At 41.9% G+C, this 23,587-nt stretch overlaps 1 protein-coding gene across 1 annotated transcript in view; it reads right to left on the bottom strand.

Annotated features, from left to right (window-relative positions):
- LOC137422423 (phospholipid-transporting ATPase IC) overlaps positions 1-23,587 on the bottom strand; it is a 283,539-nt gene that overhangs the window by 78,360 nt on the left and 181,592 nt on the right. The window contains 3 exon segments of the mRNA XM_078772905.1: positions 5,943-6,018; positions 18,508-18,619; positions 22,326-22,493. Coding sequence (XP_078629031.1) covers positions 5,943-6,018; positions 18,508-18,619; positions 22,326-22,493 — 356 coding nt within the window.

The raw sequence follows: 23,587 nt of genomic DNA, 5'->3' as shown, positions 1-23,587 counted from the left end.
AGGAGCTGGGCGATACGGGGCAGGAACCGATGGTAAAAGTTCACCATGCCCAGGAACTCCTGCAGCCCTCTGATCGTGCGGGGGCGCGGAAACCCCTTCACCGCCTCCACCTTGGCCGGCAGGGGGACGGCTCCGTGCCTGGTGACACGGTGCCCCAGAAAATCGATTGTGGCGGCGCCGAACCGGCACTTTGCGGGGTTCACAATCAGGCCATGCTGGCCCAGGCGTTCAAAGAGCGTGCGGAGGTGGCGTAGGTGCTCTTCGCGGGACGCGCTGGCGACGAGGATATCGTCCAGGTAGACGTCGACAAAATCCAAGTCGCGCAGGACGCTGTCCATCAGTCGCTGGAACGCCTGAGCCGCATTCTTCAGACCGAAGGGCATGCACAGGAACTCGAAGAGTCCGAATGGCGTGATGACCGCCGTCTTCGGGACGTCCTCCGGCCTGACGGGGACCTGATGGTAGCCGCGTATGAGGTCCACCTTAGAGAAGAAGGACCTGCCCGCCAAATGGGCGGAAAAGTCCTGAATGTGGGGGACGGGGTAGCGGTCGGGAGTCGTGGCGTCATTGAGACGGCGATAGTCCCCGCACGGTCGCCATCCCCCGCCGGCCTTCGGCACGATGTGCAGCGGCGACGCCCAAGCGCTCTCTGAGCGCCGAACGATGCCGAGTCGCTCCAGGGTAGCGAACGACGCTTTTGCCACCGCCAGCTTCGTCGGCTCGAGGCGGCGTGCCCGGGCGTAGACCGGTGGCCCGACGGTGGGGATGTGATGGGCCACCCCGTGCTTGACGGCCCCCGCCGAGAAGGTGGGCCGCGTGAGGGCCGGGAAGCCGGCGAGGAGGCGGGTGAATGCGTCCGCTGCCGGAAACGTACAGACCAACGTGGCCGGAACCGAATCGTTCGGCAAGCCGCTTGGCAAGCCGCTCGTTGAGCTGGGCAACGCACAAGCGAGCGAGCTGAACGTCTCGGCCTGGACAAGCCGTCTGCGCTTGACGTCGACCAGGAGCCCATTAGCGCACAGGAAATCCGCGCCAAGCAGTGCCATGGGCACGTCGGCGGTGACGAACGTCCATCGGAAAACCTGCCCTCCAAACCGCAGAGAGAGGCAGCGTTTTCCGTACGTACGGATGGGCGTCCCGTTCGCGGCAAGCAGCGCGGGGCCCCCACCAGCGGCGTGCTTGTCTGACGTGCCGGCGGGAATGACACTCACCTGCGCTCCCATGTCGCACAGGTAACGGCGCCCGGAGAAGGTGTCCGTTATGAACAGCAGGCTGCTCGAACGGCCGGCGCTCATCGCCACTATTGAGCGCCGGCCCGGGCGTTTCCCGACCCGTTGAAGGAGCACGGCGGATGACACCGCCGAGCTTCGTGGCCGAACTTGGCGTGGAACCAGCACCAGGTGGTGGAGCTGGAGGAGCGCGGCTGGCTCCGCCAGGCCGGTGGAGTTGGCGGGTTTCCCCGCGGTGGCGGTTTTCGCCGCGGCGGTGGGCGGGGCATGGCGGCGTTCACGAGGTGCGTATCAGCATGCTGCTGAACATCAGCGTGCTGTAGAAGCTGATGCTGTGGAACATGCTGCTGAACATCAGCGTCGAGGGCCGTGACGGCCACGCCGACGCTCGCCCGCGGGTCCGAAGCGGCGAAGTACCTGTCCGCCTCGGCTGCCAATGCTCGGGGTTCCGTTAGCTCGGTCCCAGCCAACGCGAGGCGAACCTGCGCTGGAAGCTGGCGCCGGAAAAGCGCCCGGAATAGCGAACCGGGGGCTTCGTCGCCCAACAGTGACAGCATATGGTACATTCGGACCGACGGGCGCGTCTCACCGAGCTCGGGGAGATCCAGGAGGCGGTCGGCCCGTGCGTCGTCCGTGAGGCCGAACGTGGCTAGGAGTAGCCGCTTGAGTGCCTCGTACTTGTGGCCGTCCGGTGGGTGGCGAAGGACGGACACAACTCGAGCGGCCGTGCCGGGCCCGAGGGAGGCGACGACATGGCAGTAGCGCAGGTCGTCGTTGGTGAGGCGCGGAAGCTGAAATTGGGCTTCGGCTTGAACGAACCAGACTTCGGCCTGGGCCTCCCAAAATTCGGGAAGTTTAATCGCCATTGCCTTGTCGTTGGCCATTGCAATGGCGTCGTGTTCGGAAGGATCGCTACGGCAGATCCAACGTCGAGGGTCACCAGTAAAGCACGGCGTTACGCACGCTGCTTGTGAGCAAGGAGGAAGCGGACAAGCGGTAACATATAAACGTCTTTATTGTAAGACTACACTGTAACACTGAAATGCTCCGGGCTGGTCGCCCGGTGTATATCATGAGGCCACGCCTACCCCTCGGGCGTGGCCACCGCCCACTTGGTGCGTGGAATGATGTCACCACGCCAGTGGGCTTTTGTGTCCGCCACAATATCATCAATAAGCACATAACACAAGTGTTATCCCCAGAGCACCTGATCAATAACATGTTGAAATGTTTGAGGATAGAGTATTTTGTGTCGGTAACAGTAAACACCCACAGGAAGGAGCAATGTAAACCCAAATCAAGCTGGAGGAGACGTTCTCCAGAAGTAGTAATTCTGTTAGCGGCATGTAATGAATATGTCTGTCAATTTCTCTGCTCCGCAGCAGATGTCGACACGATGCTCAACCCTGCCGCTGTATCCACAAGGAAACAAAACCCACTATTATGATCCACGAGGAAGAGAAGGCAACTGATGTATGGCCCAGGTGAACTTGCAGCCATTAGTTGTGGGTCTCGTCATTTCCCTGTAGCCGGTACGAGCACGGTGCTCTACACTGATGAGCATTAGTGCCAAAGGTGTCATTGGTACCAACACCAAACTGGAGTGTTCATGGAAGGTCAAGGCAGCTCGAAGCACAGCATTTCTCATTTTTCCTCTCAGGGATACCCGGAGATGAGCATGACTGGCATCGCACAGCATTCCAGGACGAGCTTCTTAAGGTCCGCCATTTCAGATTGTAGTTGTGTGATGTGCTGTGCTGGAAGTGTCACATTAGCCACGGTCAGCGTAACGGTGTCAATGTGATGATCAGCCAGCTCTGCAACGGTGGGTAGTGCCAGCTTTGCATTGGTGGGTAGTGGCAGCTCTACAATGGTGGGTAGCACCAGCTCTGCAACAGTGGGTAGTGGCAGCCCTGCAATGGTGGGTAGTGGCAGCTCTACAATGGTGGGTAGTGCCAGCTCTACAATGGTGGATAGCTGCAGCTCTGCAACGGTGGGTAGTGGCACCTCTGCAACAGTGGGTAGTGGCAGCCCTGCAATGGTGGGTAGTGGCAGCGCTACAATGGTGGGTAGTGCCAGCTCTACAATGGTGGATAGCTGCAGCTCTGCAACAGTGGGTAGTGGCAGCCCTGCAATGGTGGGTAGTGGCAGCTCTACAATGGTGGGTCGTGCCAGCTCTGCAATGGTGGGTAGTGGCAGCTCTGCAACGGTGGGTAGTGGCAGCTCTGCAACGTTGGGTAGTGCCAGCTGTGCAATGGTGGGTAGCTGCAGCTCTGCAACGGTGGGTAGTGCCAGCTCTGCAACGTTGGGTAGTGGCAGCTCTGCAACGGTGGGTAGTGGCAGCTCTGCAACGTTGGGTAGTGGCAGCCCTGCAATGGTGGGTAGTGGCAGCTCTATAATGGTGGGTAGTGCCAGCTCTGCAATGGTGGGTAGCTGCAGCTCTGCAACGGTGGGTAGTGGCAGTTCTGCAACAGTGGGTAGTGGCAGCCCTGCAATGGTGGGTAGTGGCAGCTCTACAATGGTGGGTAGTGCCAGCTCTGCAATGGTGGGTAGTGGCAGCCCTGCAACGGTGGGTAGTGGCAGCTCTGCAACGGTGGGTAGTGCCAGCTCTACAATGGTGGGTAGCTGCAGCCCTGCAACGGTGGGTAGTGGCAGCTCTGCAACAGTGGGTAGTGGCAGCCCTGCAATGGTGGGTAGTGCCAGCTCTGCAATGGTGGGTAGTGGCAGCTCTGCAATGGTGGGTAGTGCCAGCTCTGCAACAGTGGGTAGTGGCAGCCCTGCAATGGTGGGTAGCTGCAGCTCTGCAACGGTGGGTAGTGGCAGCCCTGCAATGGTGGGTAGTGCCAGCTCTACAATGGGTGGGTAGCTGCAGCTCTGCAACGGTGGATAGTGGCAGCTCTGCAACAGTGGGTAGTGGCAGCCCTGCAATGGTGGGTAGTGGCAGCTCTGCAACGGTGGGTAGTGCCAGCTCTACAATGGTGGGTAGCTGCAGCGCTGCAACGGTGGGTAGTGGCAGCTCTGCAACAGTGGGTAGTGGCAGCCCTGCAATGGTGGGTAGTGCCAGCTCTGCAACGTTGGGTAGTGCCAGCTCTGCAATGGTGGGTAGTGGCAGCTCTGCAACGGTGGGTAGTGGCAGCTCTGCAATTGTGGGTAGTGGCAGCTCTGCAACGGTGGGTAGTGCCAGCTCTGCAACGGTGGGTAGTGGCAGCTCTACAATGGTGGGTTGTGGCAGCCCTGCAACGGTGGGTAGTGCCAGCTCTGCAACGGTGGGTAGTGGTAGCTCTGCAACGGTGGGTAGTGCCAGCTCTGCAATGGTGGGTAGTGGCAGCTCTGCAACGGTGGGTAGTGCCAGCTCTGCAATGGTGGGTAGTGGCAGCTCTACAATGGTGGGTTGTGGCAGCCCTGCAACGGTGGGTAGTGCCAGCTCTGCAACGGTGGGTAGTGCCAGCTCTGCAACGGTGGGTAGTGCCAGCTCTGCAATGGTGGGTAGTGCCAGCTCTGCAATGGTGGGTAGTGGTAGCTCTGCAACGTTGGGTAGTGCCAGCTGTGCAATAGCTGCAAGTATCATGTGGATGTGGTGTGGTAACCATTTCAAAAACAACACACGGAGGAGCGACTGGTAGAAAGTGGCATGTGAGTCACCGAGAAGTTGCTGCATATGGCGCAGTAGTTGTGTAAGTCTTCGATCTCAGAGTTTTTTGCAGGCGTCGGTGCTCAGAGAGGGCTGTGTGCCTTATAAGCGCGGCATTCAAAATCGTGCATGGGTTGTTCGTCGGAAGTTGCAGCAGAATGTCTGTCACCTCCGTCGCATATTCTGGTGATAAGGATCCAATAGTGTGATTGAACCGTCGGGCTCGGTGGTAATGCTCTGGGTGTCGAATTGCACTTGGACTTGTGTAAACTATGGCTACAGGTCGTTTGGGCAAAATGGCGGCAGTTTTATGGAAACCGCTGCCACAGATGAAGCTGGTTGAGCGACAGGGAAAGGCATGGCTGCCTGGCTGTTCCCGGCAAATGGTTGGTCGTTTGTACCTTCATGTCCGTCCATTGTATCACCTCGGGGTTACCAATCCAGTATACAGTACAAGGAAAAGACGTCCGAGGCCTTCGGAATCCATGTCAATCCTTTATTCATCACACTGTGAACCCCAGCTCTCTGTTCGTCACTTCCGGTTACAACCTTTTCTGGAAACCCGAGATCCAACATATTTACATATTAACACAAGGAAGGCAAAATGACGCACTACAAACATAACTCAGTCAATGTCCTGTTTATTATCTCCATTGTCCTACCTGTCCACCGACGTAGATCGATATAAGCATTCACCAGTAGGACTAGTTCTTTACTCTATTAACCACACCTTGGTAATCCTTTGATATATATAGCACGAAAAATATAGTGTAGACACTAGTTATGCTAGTTATCTTCTAATTTCACGACAATTCTATTTGGATCCATCCATCTATTAATTATGAGTACAAATATGGGAGGTATCTTTTCACCACCTTTATATATGATTATATGCTTCATAAGTCCCTTTTCGTTACATATCATTAGACACTCTTTTCTCCTTTCCCTACTCCACACCCTTGTTGTTGTCTTCCATTTCTCAATTAACCACCACTTGAGAGCATGGATCCAATCAACAGCCACTTTTACAATGTGTCAAGACAAATCTACTGAATAACAAAACTTCAGAAATGTTCACAAACCTGACATCTTCATTTTTTAAGATCTCCATGTCATTCCTTAGAAGGTTGCATGAAAAGCTGATGTTTTCTGCTGTTTCTGTGGATTGGAACAGAAAAACAAGTGAGAGTTTGGAAAAAGAAAACTTCTTGTAGTTGAGAATATCCAGATTAATAAATGCAGGCATGACCAAATATAGTGTAGGCATGACCAAATATAGTGTAGGCATGATCAAATATATTATAGACATGATCAAATATAGTATAGGCATGCCAAATATAGTGTAGGCATGCCAAATATAGTATAGACATGATCAAATATAGTGTAGGCATGATCAAATATAGTATAGGCATGACCAAATATAGTGTAGGCATGATCAAATATATTATAGACATGACCAAATATAGTATAGGCATGACCAAATATAGTATAGGCATGCCAAATATAGTGTAGGCATGACCAAATATAGTGTAGGCATGATCAAATATATTATAGGCATGACCAAATATAGTATAGGCATGACCAAATATAGTATAGGCATGCCAAATATAGTATAGGCATGACCAAATATAGCATAGACATGACCAAATATAGTATAGGCATGACCAAATATAGTATAGGCATGACCAAATATAGTGTAGGCATGACCAAATATAGTGTAGGCATGATCAAATATATTATAGGCATGACCAAATATAGTATAGGCATGACCAAATATAGTATAGGCATGCCAAATATAGTATAGGCATGACCAAATATAGTGTAGGCATGACCAAATATAGTGTAGGCATGATCAAATATATTATAGGCATGACCAAATATAGTATAGCCATGACCAAATATAGTATAGGCATGACCAAATATAGTGTAGGCATGATCAAATATATTATAGACATGACCAAATATAGTATAGGCATGACCAAATATAGTATAGGCATGCCAAATATAGTGTAGGCATGACCAAATATAGTGTAGGCATGATCAAATATATTATAGGCATGACCAAATATAGTATAGGCATGACCAAATATAGTATAGGCATGCCAAATATAGTATAGGCATGACCAAATATAGCATAGACATGACCAAATATAGTATAGGCATGACCAAATATAGTATAGGCATGACCAAATATAGTGTAGGCATGACCAAATATAGTGTAGGCATGATCAAATATATTATAGGCATGACCAAATATAGTATAGGCATGACCAAATATAGTATAGGCATGCCAAATATAGTATAGGCATGACCAAATATAGCATAGACATGACCAAATATAGTATAGGCATGACCAAATATAGTATAGGCATGCCAAATATAGTATAGACATGACCAAATATAGCATAGGCATGATCAAATATATTATAGACATGACCAAATATAGTATAGGCATGACCAAATATAGTATAGACATGACCAAATATATTATAGGCATGATCAAATATAGTATAGGCATGACCAAATATAGTGTAGGCATGACCAAATATAGTGTAGGCATGATCAAATATATTATAGGCATGACCAAATATAGTATAGGCATGACCAAATATAGTATAGGCATGCCAAATGTAGTATAGGCATGACCAAATATAGCATAGACATGACCAAATATAGTATAGGCATGACCAAATATAGTATAGGCATGCCAAATATAGTATAGACATGACCAAATATAGTATAGGCATGACCAAATATAGTATAGGCATGACCAAATATAGTATAGGCATGACCAAATATAGTATAGGCATGACCAAATATAGTATAGGCATGCCAAATATAGTATAGGCATGACCAAATATAGTATAGGCATGACCAAATATAGTGTAGGCATGGACAAATATAGTGTAGGCATGACCAAATATAGTATAGACATGACCAAATATAGTACAAGTACACATACATTCAAAGTACACCGCCCCATGCCAAATAATTAAATATGCTGCAGCGCGGCATTGCCGGGGCGCCTCCGGCGCCCGGCAATACCGCAGTGCAGCTCATTGAGGCTGCATTGGGAGGGAGAGGTGTACACTAATTGATTGATTAATTGTATAATTAAAATCAATAAAAGATTATCACAAAATATTTTCATAATCAATTGGCTAATCGCATAACTAAACCACTGGTGCTTCATCCGAAGATGTATCTTTTAGAAATTTAATTAAATAAGTCATTTATAAAAAATTCATTGATTACTCAATAAATAATTAATCGATTAATCAATAAATAATTAATAGATGAAATGATTAATCAATAAATCAAAAATATCCTTGATAGCCACATCACTTGGTCACTCATGTCCAAATATTAGCTTCCCAGCTCAAAAGGTGCCTGAGATATTGGCCAAATGAGAAAGAAAATAAATAAATGATTAATAATGAATATAAATAAATAATAATCATAAAAAAATTAAATTATTAATCAATTTGGTCAGAGAACACATAAACTACCACTATTTCATCAGAATCTGTAACTTTAAAAAAAAAAAATTTTTTTGTCATTAATCGAATAATTAAATAATTAATCGATTAATTGATTAATTAATAAATCAAAAATATCATTTGCAGCCAAATCACCTGGTCATTGGCATGTCCAAATATCAGCTTCCTAACTCAAAAGGTGCCTGAGTTAATGGTCAGAAGAGAAAGGAAATTTAATTAATTAAATAAGAACTTAATTAATCGCTAATAATTAAATAACTCCTTAATTTATTGATTAATCAAAAAAAAAAAAATACCGTTTTTGAAAAAGGACTTTCTCACTATTGTGCCAAAATTTCAGCTTCCTAGCTCAAAGGATGGCTGAGATATCGCCCGGACAACCAAGAAAGAAAACAAACAAACAAACAAACAAGAAAACAAACAAGTACACATACATTCAAAGTACACCGCCCCATGCCAAATAATTAAATATGCTGCAGCGCGGCATTGCCGGGGCGCCTGCGGCGCCCGGCAATACCGCAGTGTAGCTCATTGAGCCTGCATTGGGAGGGAGAGGTGTACACTAATTGATTGATTAATTGTATAATTAAAATCAATAAAAGATTATCACAAAATATTTCCATAATCAATTGGCTAATCGCATAACTAAACCACTAGTGCTTCATCCGAAGATGTATCTTTTAGAAATTTAATTAAATAAGTCATTTATAAAAAATTAAATACTTAATTGATTACTCAATAAATAATTAATCGATTAATCAATAAATAATTAATAGATGAAATGATTAATCAATAAATCAAAAATATCCTTGATAGCCACATCACTTGGTCACTCATGTCCAAATATTAGCTTCCCAGCTCAAAAGGTGCCTGAGATATTGGCCAAATGAGAAAGAAAATAAATAAATGATTAATAATGAAAATAAATAAATAATAATCATAAAAAAATTAAATTATTAATCAATTTGGTCAGAGAACACATCAACTACCACTATTTCATCAGAATCTGTAACTTCAAAAAAAAAAAATTTTTGGTCATTAATCGAATAATTAAATAATTAATCGATTAATTGATTAATGAATAAATCAAAAATAGTATTTGCAGCCAAATCACCTGGTCATTGGCATGTCCAAATATTAACTTCCTAACTCAAAAGGTGCCTGAGTTAATGGTCAGAAGAGAAATGAAATTTAATTAATCAAATAAGTACTTCATTAAACGCTAATAATTAAATAACTCCTCAATTAATTGATTAATCAAAAAACAAAAAATACCGTTTTTGAGAAAGGACTTGCTCACTATTGTGCCGAAATTTCAGCTTCTTAGCTAAAAGGATGGCTGAGATATCGCCCGGACAACCAAGAAAACAAACAAACAAACAAACAAACAAGAAAGAAACCAGAGTGAAAACTGAGTACTCTCTTTCAGCGTGCGTCACTTCCGAGCCCCCTTTGGTGCCCGGCAATGACGATTTGCAATGCCTGGAGATGGCATAGGAAAGGAGCGGTGTACAACAAGTACACATACATTCAAAGTACACCGCCCCATGCCAAATAATTAAATATGCTGCAGCGCGGCATTGCCGGGGCGCCTCCGGCGCCCGGCAATACCGCAGTGCAGCTCATTGAGGCTGCATTGGGAGGGAGAGGTGTACACTAATTGATTGATTAATTGTATAATTAAAATCAATAAAAGATTATCACAAAATATTTTCTTAATCAATTGGCTAATAGCATACCTAAAGCACTAGTGCTTCATCCGAAGATGTATCTTTTAGAAATTTAATTAAATAAGTCATTTATAAAAAATTAAATAATTAATTGATTACTCAATAAATAATTAATCGATTAATCAATAAATACTTAATAGATGAAATGATTAATCAATAAATCAAAAATATCCTTGATAGCCACATCACTTGGTCACTCATGTCCAAATATTAGCTTCCCAGCTCAAAAGGTGCCTGAGATATTGGCCAAATGAGAAAGAAAATAAATAAATGATTAATAATGAAAATAAATAAATAATAATCATAAAAAAATTAAATTATTAATCAATTTGGTCAGAGAACACATAAACTACCACTATTTCATCAGAATCTGTAACTTTAAAAAAAAAAATTTTTTTGTCATTAATCGAATAATTAAATAATTAATCGATTAATTGATTAATTAATAAATCAAAAATATCCTTTGCAGCCAAATCACCTGGTCATTGGCATGTCCAAATATCAGCTTCCTAACTCAAAAGGTGCCTGAGTTAATAATGGTCAGAAGAGAAATGAAATTTAATTAATTAAATAAGTACTTAATTAAACGCTAATAATTAAATAACTCCTCAATTAATTTATTATTCAAAAAACAAAAAATACCGTATTTGACAAAGGACTTGCTCACTACTGTGCCGAAATTTCAGCTTCCTAGCTCAAAGGATGGCTGAGATATCGTCCGGACAACCAAGAAAGAAAACAAACAAACAAGAAAACAAACAAGTACACATACATTCAAAGTACACCGCCCCATGCCAAATAATTAAATATGCTGCAGCGCGGCATTGCCGGGGCGCCTGCGGCGCCCGGCAATACCGCAGTGTAGCTCATTGAGCCTGCATTGGGAGGGAGAGGTGTACACTAATTGATTGATTAATTGTATAATTAAAATCAATAAAAGATTATCACAAAATATTTCCATAATCAATTGGCTAATCACATAACTAAACCACCAGTGCTTCATCCGAAGATGTATCTTTTAGAAATTTAATTAAATAAGTCATTTATAAAAAATTAAATACTTAATTGATTACTCAATAAATAATTAATCGATTAATCAATAAATAATTAATAGATGAAATGATTAATCAATAAATCAAAAATATCCTTGATAGCCACATCACTTGGTCACTCATGTCCAAATATTAGCTTCCCAGCTCAAAAGGTGCCTGAGATATTGGCCAAATGAGAAAGAAAATAAATAAATGATTAATAATGAAAATAAATAAATAATAATCATAAAAAAATTAAATTATTAATCAATTTGGTCAGAGAACACATCAACTACCACTATTTCATCAGAATCTGTAACTTCAAAAAAAAAAAATTTTTGGTCATTAATCGAATAATTAAATAATTAATCGATTAATTGATTAATGAATAAATCAAAAATAGTATTTGCAGCCAAATCACCTGGTCATTGGCATGTCCAAATATTAACTTCCTAACTCAAAAGGTGCCTGAGTTAATGGTCAGAAGAGAAATGAAATTTAATTAATCAAATAAGTACTTCATTAAACGCTAATAATTAAATAACTCCTCAATTAATTGATTAATCAAAAAACAAAAAATACCGTTTTTGAGAAAGGACTTGCTCACTATTGTGCCGAAATTTCAGCTTCTTAGCTAAAAGGATGGCTGAGATATCGCCCGGACAACCAAGAAAACAAACAAACAAACAAACAAACAAACAAGAAAGAAACCAGAGTGAAAACTGAGTACTCTCTTTCAGCGTGCGTCACTTCCGAGCCCCCTTTGGTGCCCGGCAATGACGATTTGCAATGCCTGGAGATGGCATAGGAAAGGAGCGGTGTACAATAATCATAAAAAAATTAAATTATTAATCAATTTGGTCAGAGAACACATAAACTACCACTATTTCATCAGAATCTGTAACTTAAAAAAAAAAAATTTTTTTGTCATTAATCGAATAATTAAATAATTAATCGATTAATTGATTAATTAATAAATCAAAAATATCCTTTGCAGCCAAATCACCTGGTCATTGGCATGTCCAAATATCAGCTTCCTAACTCAAAAGGTGCCTGAGTTAATAATGGTCAGAAGATAAATGAAATTTAATTAATTAAATAAGTACTTAATTAAACGCTAATAATTAAATAACTCCTCAATTAATTGATTATTCAAAAAACAAAAAATACCGTATTTGACAAAGGACTTGCTCACTACTGTGCCGAAATTTCAGCTTCCTAGCTCAAAGGATGGCTGAGATATCGTCCGGACAACCAAGAAAGAAAGTAAACAAGAAAACAACCAGAGTGAAAACTGAGTACTCTCTTTCAGCGTGCGTCACTGCCGAGCCCCCTTTGGTGCCTGGCAATGACGATTTGCAATGCCTGGAGATGGCATAGGAAAGGAGCGGTGTACAACAAACAAACAAGAAACCAGAGTGAAAACTGAGTACTCTCTTTCAGCGTGCGTCACTGCCGAGCCCCCTTTGGTGCCCGGCAATGACGATTTGCAATGCCTGGAGATGGCATAGGAAAGGTGCGGTGTACAACAAACAAGAAAGAAACCAGAGTGAAAACTGAGTACTCTCTTTCAGCGTGCGTCACTGCCGAGCCCCCTTTGGTGCCCGGCAATGACGATTTGCAATGCCTGGAGATGGCATAGGAAAGGAGCGGTGTACAACAAACAAACAAGAAACCAGAGTGAAAACTGAGTACTCTCTTTCAGCGTGCGTCACTGCCGAGCCCCCTTTGGTGCCTGGCAATGACGATTTGCAATGCCTGGAGATGGCATAGGAAAGGTGCGGTGTACAACAAACAAGAAAGAAACCAGAGTGAAAACTGAGTACTCTCTTTCAGCGTGCGTCACTGCCGAGCCCCCTTTGGTGCCCGGCAATGACGATTTGCAATGCCTGGAGATGGCATAGGAAAGGAGCGGTGTACAATAGGCATGACCAAATATAGTATAGGCATGACCAAATATAGTATAGGCATGCCAAATATAGTATAGGCATGACCAAATATAGCATAGACATGACCAAATATAGTATAGGCATGACCAAATATAGTATAGGCATGCCAAATATAGTATAGGCATGACCAAATATAGTATAGGCATGACCAAATATAGTATAGGCATGCCAAATATAGTATAGGCATGACCAAATATAGCATAGACATGACCAAATATAGTATAGGCATGACCAAATATAGTATAGGCATGACCAAATATAGTATAGGCATGACCAAATATAGTATAGGCATGACCAAATATAGTATAGGCATGCCAAATATAGTATAGGCATGCCAAATATAGTATAGGCATGCCAAATATAGTATAGGCATGCCAAATATAGTATAGGCATGCCAAATATAGTATAGGCATAACCAAATATAGTATAGGCATGACCAAATATAGTATAGGCATGACCAAATATAGTATAGGCATGACCAAATATAGTATAGGCATGACCAAATATAGTATAGGCATGACCAAATATAGTGTAGGCATGACCAAATATAGTATAGACATGATCAAATATAGTGTAGGCATGACCAAATATAGTATAGGCATGACCAAATATAGTGTAGGCATGACCAAATATAGTATAGGCATGACCAAATATAGTGTAGGCATGACCAAATATAGTATAGGCATGACCAAATATAGTGTAGGCATGACCAAATATAGCATAGACATGACCAAATATAGTGTAGGCATGACCAAATATAGTATAGATATGATCAAATATAGTATAGGCATGACCAAATATAGTATAGGCATGCCAAATATAGTGTAGGCATGACCAAATATAGTGTAGGCATGACCAAATATAGTGTAGGCATGACCAAATATAGTGTAGGCATGACCAAATATAGTATAGGCATGACCAAATATAGTGTAGGCATGACCAAATATATTATAGACATGATCAAATATAGTATAGGCATGACCAAATATAGTATAGGCATGCCAAATATAGTATAGGCATGACCAAATATAGTGTAGGCATGACCAAATATAGTATAGGCATGACCAAATATAGTGTAGGCATGACCAAATATAGTATATGCATGACCAAATATAGTGTAGGCATGACCAAATATAGTATAGGCATGACCAAATATAGTGTAGGCATGACCAAATATAGTATAGACATGATCAAATATAGTATAGGCATGCCAAATATAGTATAGTCATGACCAAATATAGTGTAGGCATGACCAAATATAGTATAGGCATGACCAAATATAGTATAGATAGGCATGCCAAATATAGTATAGACATGACCAAATATAGTATAGGCATGACCAAATATAGTATAGGCATGCCAAATATAGTATAGACATGACCAAATATAGTGTAGGCATGACCAAATATAGTATAGGCATGACCAAGTATAGTGTAGGCATGACCAAATATAGTATAGACATGATCAAATATAGTATAGGCATGCCAAATATAGTATAGTCATGACCAAATATAGTGTAGGCATGACCAAATATAGTATAGGCATGACCAAATATAGTATAGATAGGCATGCCAAATATAGTATAGACATGACCAAATATAGTATAGGCATGACCAAATATAGTATAGGCATGCCAAATATAGTATAGACATGACCAAATATAGTGTAGGCATGACCAAATATAGTATAGGCATGACCAAATATAGTATAGATAGGCATGCCAAATATAGTATAGACATGACCAAATATAGTATAGGCACAACCAAATTTAGTATAGGCATAACCAAATTTAGTATAGGCATGCCAAATATAGTAAAGGCATGACCAAATATAGTATAGACATGACCAAATATAGTATCATATAGGCATGCCAAATATAGTATAGATATGACCAAATATAGTATAGGCATGCCAAATATAGTAAAGGCATGACCAAATATAGTGTAGGCATGACCAAATATAGTATAGAGATGACCAAATATAGTGTAGACATGACCAAATATAGTATAGGCATGACCAAATATAGTGTAGACATGACCAAATATAGAATAGGCATGACCAAATATAGTGTGGGCATGACCAAATATAGTTGTAGGCATGACCAAATATAGTATAGGCATGACCAAATATAGTGCAGACATGACAAAATATAGTGTAGGCATGACAACATATAGTGTAGGCATGACCAAATATAGTATAGGCATGGCCAAATATAGTATAGGCATGATAAAATATAGTGTAGGCATGACCAAATATAGTGTAGGCATGACCAAATATAGTGGAGGCATGACGAAATATAGTGCAGGCATGACCAAATATGGTGCAGGCATGACCAAATATAGTGTAGGCATGACCAAATATGGTGTAGACATGACCAAATATATTGTAGGCATGACCAAATATAGTATAGGCATGACCAAATATGGTGTAGACATGACCAAATATAGTGTAGGCATGACCAAATATAGTATAGGCATGACCAAATATAGTGTAGGCATGACCAAATATAGTATAGGCATGACCAAATATAGTATAGGCATGACCAAATATAGTGTAGGCATGACCAAATATAGTGTAGGCATGACAAAATATAGTGTAGGCATGACAAAATATAGTGCAAGCATGACCAAATATAGTATAGGCATAACCAAATATAGTGTAGGCATGATCAAATATAGTGTAGGTATGACCAAATATAGTTCGTGTAGGCATGACCAAATATAGTATAGGCATGGCCAAATATAGTATAGGCATGACCAAATGTAGTGTAGGCATGACCAAATATACTGTAGTATAGGCATGACCAAATATAGTATAGGCATGACCAAATATAGTATAGGCATGACCAAATATAGTGTAGGCTTGACCAAATATAGTATAGGCATGACCAAATATAGTGTAGACATGACCAAATATAGTGTAGGCATGACCAAATATGTATAGGCATGACCAAACATAGTGTAGGTGCCCAGGAGGAAGAGCTCACACCTGAGTGCTTGAAATATTTGAGCTTGGCCTTGTTGTGAAGCTATTCTAGTGAAGCTGGATGGACTTTATGTTTTCACCCCTGTCTGTCTGTCTTTGTCTGTTTGTTACGTGGCACAAAAAAAAAAATTGCAAATATGTTGATCACTCCGGTTTGTGTGTGTGTTTGTTTGTGTGTTTGCGTGTTTGTGTGTTTGTGTGTGCTTGTCAGTCCACTCACTTATACTTGCCTACATGTCCCAATTTTAAACCAATCTTCACCAAACTTTACCAAATGGTAGCATTTCGACAGCCCAGTGGAGTTCGTGGTCCGACAAAATGCTATATTTTTGAGGTCAAAAGGTCAACATAGGCCAAAGGTCAACACCACTTTTTTCTAATTAATAAAATCCTCAATTTTCATCCGATTGACTTGAAATTTCAATAGGATTTACATATCGACGAACTGAATTCAACCTCCATCTATTTTTCAGATCAGTGTAGGCCAAAAGGTCAACATAAGCCAAAGGTCAACTACTTTTTTTCGAATTTCTAAAATCCTCAATTTTCATCCGATTCACTTGAAATTTGAATCACATTTTCATCTTAGTGAACTGAATTCAACAACTAACTATCTCTGAGATCAACATAGGCCAAAAGGTCAACATAGGCCAAAGGTCAACAACAATTTCAAATTTCTAAAATCCTCAATTTTCATTTAATTGACTTGAAAATTGAAAGGAATTTTCAGATCAGTTAACTGAATTCAACCACTAACTATTTTTTTGATCAACATAGGTCACAAGGTCAACATAGGCCAAAGGTCAACCACTTTTTTCAAATTACTAAAATCCTCATTTTTTATCCGATTGACTTGAAATTTGAATAGGATTTTCATATCGGCGAACTGAATTCAACCACCAATTATTTTTGAGAACATAGGTCATCAGGGCAACAGGTCAAAGTCAAGGTCAACAAAGGCCAGAGGTCAACCACTTTTTTCAGATTTTAAAAATCCTCAATTTTCATCTGACTTGAAATTTAAAAATGATTTTCATATCAGTTTAGTGAAACCAACCACCAACTATTTTTGAGGTCAACATCGGCCAAAAGGTAAACAGAGGTCAAATTTTTAAAATTGTCAATTTTCATCCGATTAAGTTACATTTTGAAGACAATTTGCAAATCAGGTCAAATTCTACCACTAATTATTTTTGAGGTCAAAATGATGCTCTACTGAGCAGAATGGTCAAAATGTCAAAATGGTCACAAATTAATCTACTTTGTTCTGTTTTGCCTTTGGTTGGTCTTGTGTGTTATTCTCTGTCTGTCTGTTTGTTTGTCTGTTTATCTGCTTGTCTGTTTGTCTGTCAAATGCCTATAGGTCCCAATTTCAAACTGATCTACACAAAACTTCACCAGATGGTAGAGTTGGTCATAAGCAAGAAGCCATTGATTTTGAGGTCAAATTGCCAAAGCAAGACAACATCGGCCAAAGGTGAACAACTTTGTCGAATTTCTAAAATCATCACTTTTCATCTGATTGAATTGTAATTTCAAGGGAATTTGCATATCAGGTCACTGAATTCAACCACCAATTATTATTGAGGTCAACATCAGCTAAAAAGGTCAACATAGGCCAAATGTCAACAACTTATTTTAGGGATTTCGCAACTATCGCCCGATGCACGACATATTTCTTGTTTGTTTGTTTGTCTGTGAGCATGATATCAAAATGTTGTGGCCGGATTTGGACAAACTTGGTGGATTGGATGGATGTGTGATAAGGAAGAATTGATTTAATTTTGGTGAAGATCCAGATCCAGATAGGAGACTTTAAAAAAAATTAAATGATTGCTTCCCATTGAGAGTGGCCAACAACGCTATATAGCATGATATTTCAAAAAGGTGTGGCTGAGTTATGACTAAACTTGGTGTACGAGTTGTTCAGGTGACAAGAACAAGCCGATTCGATTTTTGTTCAGGTATGGAAGTAGATCCGGCCTATCAGTGGGATACAAACAAACTGTTGAGTGTGGCAGAGGTATGTGCTCTACCCAGTGCCGATCTAGTTGGTGATGTGTTCATTTATTAAAAGAGTTTGTTTATTTGCCATTTAAAGAATAACCATTACTGAAATACCTGCCAGAGGTGTACCATCACCTAACCCATCTTGTATTTTCCTTGTATTGAGCATTAAATAAATAACACATAAAGGGAAGCGACAGTATATTAAAAAATGATAATCACTAATCCATGTTATCAAATCTTTCACGAACGTATCGCTTAAAAACAAAATTCAACCTGACATTTCACCACTATCTCATCAGGGTTTACCTCAATACAAGGCCCTGACATTTCACCACTATCTCATCAGGGTTTGCCTCAATACAAAGTGATTATATATTTTTATTTTAGGCGACCATAAAATGTAAGCAACAAACAGGAATGTCATTGATGGGTTTTCACTTGCCTTGCTTGTCACCTGTGAGAACCCAAATCTTTATCTTGGCCTCTGCAAGCTTGGCGATGGTCTCTGGTACTCCGTCCTGTAGTTTGTCCTCTATTGCTGTAGCACCAAGCAACTGTAAAGAAGACCTTATTGAAGAGACCTTATTAGACCTTATTGAATCTTCTTCCCCATCAAGTACAAGCATTCACATTTTTCTTATTTTGTCTCTAAAATGTAGACTCATGCAATAAGGTGTCAGAACAAAAAGGAAAAGTAGTGACAGTGGGGCCCACAGTTGGACACAAACAGGAAAATAGAAGAATTAATACAGTAACCTGCAAGTCAGGGGTTTTTGGTTAGGTAGGGTTAAAGGAGGTAGAAAACATCATAGATAGTGATGAGGATGGGGGTGGGACATGAGATGGTGGTGCAGCATTTGCTTGAAACCCTGAGGGGAAGAATTCAAATGAACCATCTCTCATTACTTTCTCCATAGCAGTTGCGGTGCCCCAAGGTAGTGTCTTGGGCCCGCAGTCTTTCTACAACTACAGGACCAACCATGGCAATGCTCTAGAAAACCCATTATTCCTTTTTGCAGATGACCCAACATTGTGCCATATGTTATTGTTATGTTTGTGGGGGGTAGGCAATGAAATACCTTAGTCTAGGTAGAAGTGTATAGATTACCAGGGGTGGGGTTATGTTAATTAGTTAGGGATTAATGATAAATTCCCTGTATGTAAATCGCATCTGTACTTTACCCCTTGTTCCTTATGACACACACCACACCCACCATGCACTCCACACCTAAAATAAACCCCAAATAAAAGTACCCAGGAGCAGGACATTGAGCACCACCAATGATACCACCAAACACCATCACACAAGCAGGCAGGTCCGTGAGGCCATGCCAGGAAGAGGAGTGATTGGTCCGTTATTGCCGAGCGATGAGAGGGACCCGCTGACAGGAGCACGCACGGGGATCGTTGGATGACGTCAGAGCCTTGAAAATAAAGATTTGAGTCCCGACATTTTGTCCTCTTGCGTGAGGGACATTGAAAAGGAACAGTCACAGTTATCCTCTTGCGCCAGGGACATTTCAAGCAAACAGTCACGTATATGGTGCTCCATTGTGTTGGGTCCTCGTTGTGTGCGGTTGGAGTTTGGGCTCGCTCTTGGAGGTGGCATTCGCACACAACAACCTCTCGCTTCCTGGTGTTCGTGAAAGGCTTACGCAGTCGAGCATTTTGTCTTTGTGGTCCCTGGCTTTCATCAGATTGAGTGACCGCATTGTCCTTTCCTTGGCCTTTCCTTATGAAGCTGCTGCGGAAAATGATGGGGGGAGGACAAGAAACTTACATGAAAATCTAAGGTGACCCTGGCTCGCCTTCCTCCCTGTCATTCTGCACTGAAGCCACACGTCCAACGTGTAAACCACCATGTTGCACTGTACAAGCGAGCTCATGAACCCTTCATAGAAAAGCCAAAACCCTACAGTGAAGGACAGGGATGGATGCTGACTGATGAAGGACTGTTGGAACCGGTGTGGTCCTGTGGTCCTGTCCGACCAGCTTCTCTGGTTGATCTACTGGACTGTGGAGATCATGAAGAGGTGGACAGCGAAGATGAGGTAGAAGAAGAGGACGAGTTTCACTTTGATGATTTCATTGAAAGCGAGGATGATGAATGATGGATGTGGCAAAAATCATTTGGTCACAAATATAGCACCAATATGGTAAAATTGCCATCAAAAGTCTCTCATGTGTAACGTTGACCTAGATATAGTGATAAATCAAATTCTTGGTATTACAGGCACTTAAGAATTTGCAGGTTAACATGTTACCATGTATACATTTACTTCATCTTTGAGTGCTTTTTGTAATTATCGTTGACCCTCAAAATGGGTCTAGATATCTTTTTTTTGCAGTTATCTGCAGTATTGATTGAGATATAGTGAAAATTTTATTTTTCTGTAATGGTGACACTAATTTGCATACATTTGCGTTAAAATGATACGTGGGACACTTTTTGAATTTTTTAACATAGCTAATCGTTTTCTACGCATTTTTTCTCATATAGAGACATTGATTAGAAGTTGATTTCAGGGGGGTGCACAGAGCCCCCTTCTACCCACTAGACTAAGCCTAAGGCCTCTACGTACTGTTTTGGTGGAAGAGACATAACGCCGATGCTTTCGATATTTCATGGTCATTTTAACAATCGGTTTGTTTGTATTTCACACTGAATGAAAAACGAAAAGGTAGAGCATGGGAAATGTGATATATGACAGGTTCGACAATGTGTTCGGCCTGAACGAAATTGGAATCAAAATGGCGGTGTGTGGAGAGACAGCTGCCGTACCGCCGTAATGACATCAGACGTAATCATATCACCCTGTCATGTGACCAGATCCTCAGCTCTGATTGGTAAACGTTTGAGAGGACATACATACTGTACATACTGTACATACATACATACATACATACATACATACATACAGACAGACACTGTTCTAGACGGCTTTGTCCTATGGGCCACACCGTAAAAATCACAAACTCGTCAAACACTTGCAATATGTTTTCCAATCCTGACAAATCTCACACTCTCACTATCTCTCCCCAAAAGCACCGTCTGGCCAACCCTCCCATCTACTTTCTTAACAATCCTCTTTAAGAATTTCAGTCATTCAAACTTTTGGGTCTCACTATCAGCAATGATCTTTATTGGGCAAATCATATTTCAATGTTGAACTCTAAAGCTAGCTGCTGGCCGAATGGCCATCCTCCGTCATACGAAGTCCATCCTTGGCACACCTGAATTCCTATCCACCAACAAGGCTTTCATCCTCAGCTTCCTGGAGTAATGCTCTCCAATATGGGCTGGCACCCTGCCTCACATCTTGCACAGCATAATGCCATGGAAACCAAGACCTTCAAAGATCATGGGAATCTCCCACGATGAAGCTGAGTCTATGGGCATATCACTTTCCCATCGCACACCAGTCGGTGGTGTCTCTGACTTCTACCTCCTCCTTTCTGGTCTTGCTCCCTCTGCTCTTTCTGTTCTATGTCCATTCCCCCTTCTATTTCCCCAGGTTTCTGCAAGGCACCCAATCCACCATCAACACACTTCTGGTGAAACTCGCATAATCAAGGATCACTGATCACCTTAATTCATTCGTTTCTCTTTTTCCCCACCTGTGAAACCAACTTCCACATTCTCGTCAATCTCATTCTTCCCTCCAAGTCTTTAAGACAACTGTTCCCCACAATCTCAGCTCACCCACATCCAAAACTATGATCTTTTCTACTTCCATTACTCACTCTTCTCCCCGCTCATCCCAAGCTCACCTTCTTCAAAACTTCCATTTTATTCCCTTCCTGAGAGTTTGATTCTGTATCCATGTTATGCACCCCATGCATCCTGCCATCCTTTGCTCCCTCCCCCAAACCTCCCCAAAACCATCGTTTGTCAAAGTCTCCCTCTATTGTGTCCTTCAACTCTGCTGTTGGTGTTTTCCCCCCACTATTTTGTCCTGAAACTCTGCTGTTAGTGTTTTCCCCTCTCAATTTTGTCCTTCAACTCTGCTGTTGGTGTTTTCCCCTCCATTTTGTTCTTCAACTCTGCTGTTGGTATTTCCCCCTCCACTTTGTTCTTCAACTCTGCTGTTGCTGTTCTCCCTCCCCCCTTCTATTTTGTCCTTCAAGTCTGCTGTTGGTATTTTCCCCCTCTATTGTTGCTTTTGTTCTGTTGCATCCTGATCCCCTCCATGTACTTGCTCTTCCATGAGCCTTGACTTTGTATATACAAAAAGCAAACTGAGCTTGCATTTAACTCACCACCAAGTCTTTCTCAATAAGTTCATATGCTATTCCAAGGCGGCGCTCACGCTCGCCAATTGCTGTGCTGGCAGGTATGAAGTGTTGGCTGTACCATTTGTGGTATTCCTCTTCAGAGAGATCACGTGTGGCCAAACACAGTGTGCGTAGGCTTTCATTGGCAAACACCTGGTGAAACACACAAAAGGTATGGCAGTGGAAAGGAACGAGGTGGCTTATTGAGATTAGTCGGAAGGCTTTAGTATGGTTTTATTCACATTAACAATAGGTTTTATAAACCTGAGATTGACAGGTAAATTAAGTGCCATGGGAAGCAAAGCTGACTTTTTAGGCATTAGCCCTACATTATCCCTATATCGGAGCAAGAGACGTTATAAATTATATTCACATTATGACATAAAGCCAATTCACACCAAACTAGTGCATGAAGGCCAACATTGCAGTGTGGTCATCTTCATCCTGATATAGCAGCACTTACACTGAATGAAGGTAAGGACAGAAGTATGGCACTCTATTGTAATTCAGTCAAATGATTATTCTTCTCAGGATTGCCTTAAAACCCCATGATGCAGAAACCATTTCCTGGTTTATTAACAATCCGCTATGGCCTTACACAGCATTGGCCTGGTGACACCAACAGAGCAGAGATTGTCGGGGATGGAAATGTTTTTACATGAGTGTCGTTTATGACCTTGTCACGGTACCTCAATAATAATGTAACATCTTTCAGTGTGGGAAAAATTTCCAGCGCATTCGAACATGACAGCCATTAATCCGTTAGTGTGCATCATCCCCTCAATGCTGGATATCCTTGATAGACCACTGTAGAAGTATAACTTCCACTTAATTAATCAAATTGAGACTATCCTTATGGATGAGTTTCCCTGTAGTTAATTACAATTCTGTTTGTACTTTCTTCTTTGCAGGAAAATCACAGAGATATGAGTGTTTTTTTGAACCACTCTGAATAGGTGCATTTGGAAAATGTATTCTTGTGTTAGTAAGTGGAAAGGGATGGGGGTGCAAATGAGTAATGCTATACTCTCTGTGGAGCTGGAAAACTATTCACTCAGAAATTCTTTATATGCATGCATCTTCCCTCTGCAATTAAAATCAGATGTACATTCATCTACATTGACTATCCTACCCACTGGGACCCTGCAGTAAAATCATTGCCAGATGATGCCAGAGGAACACTTTACTCAATGGAATACTCCAAGCAGTAACTTTTCTAAAACACATCTTTCAGTTTGACATCTCAA

This window comes from Myxine glutinosa, chromosome 2 (assembly GCF_964187855.1).
Source record: "Myxine glutinosa chromosome 2, kmMyxGlut1.1, whole genome shotgun sequence".
Taxonomy (NCBI): domain Eukaryota; kingdom Metazoa; phylum Chordata; class Myxini; order Myxiniformes; family Myxinidae; genus Myxine; species Myxine glutinosa.
The sequence above is the reverse complement of the archived record's forward strand: the minus strand, read 5'-3'. Positions and strand labels throughout refer to the sequence as shown.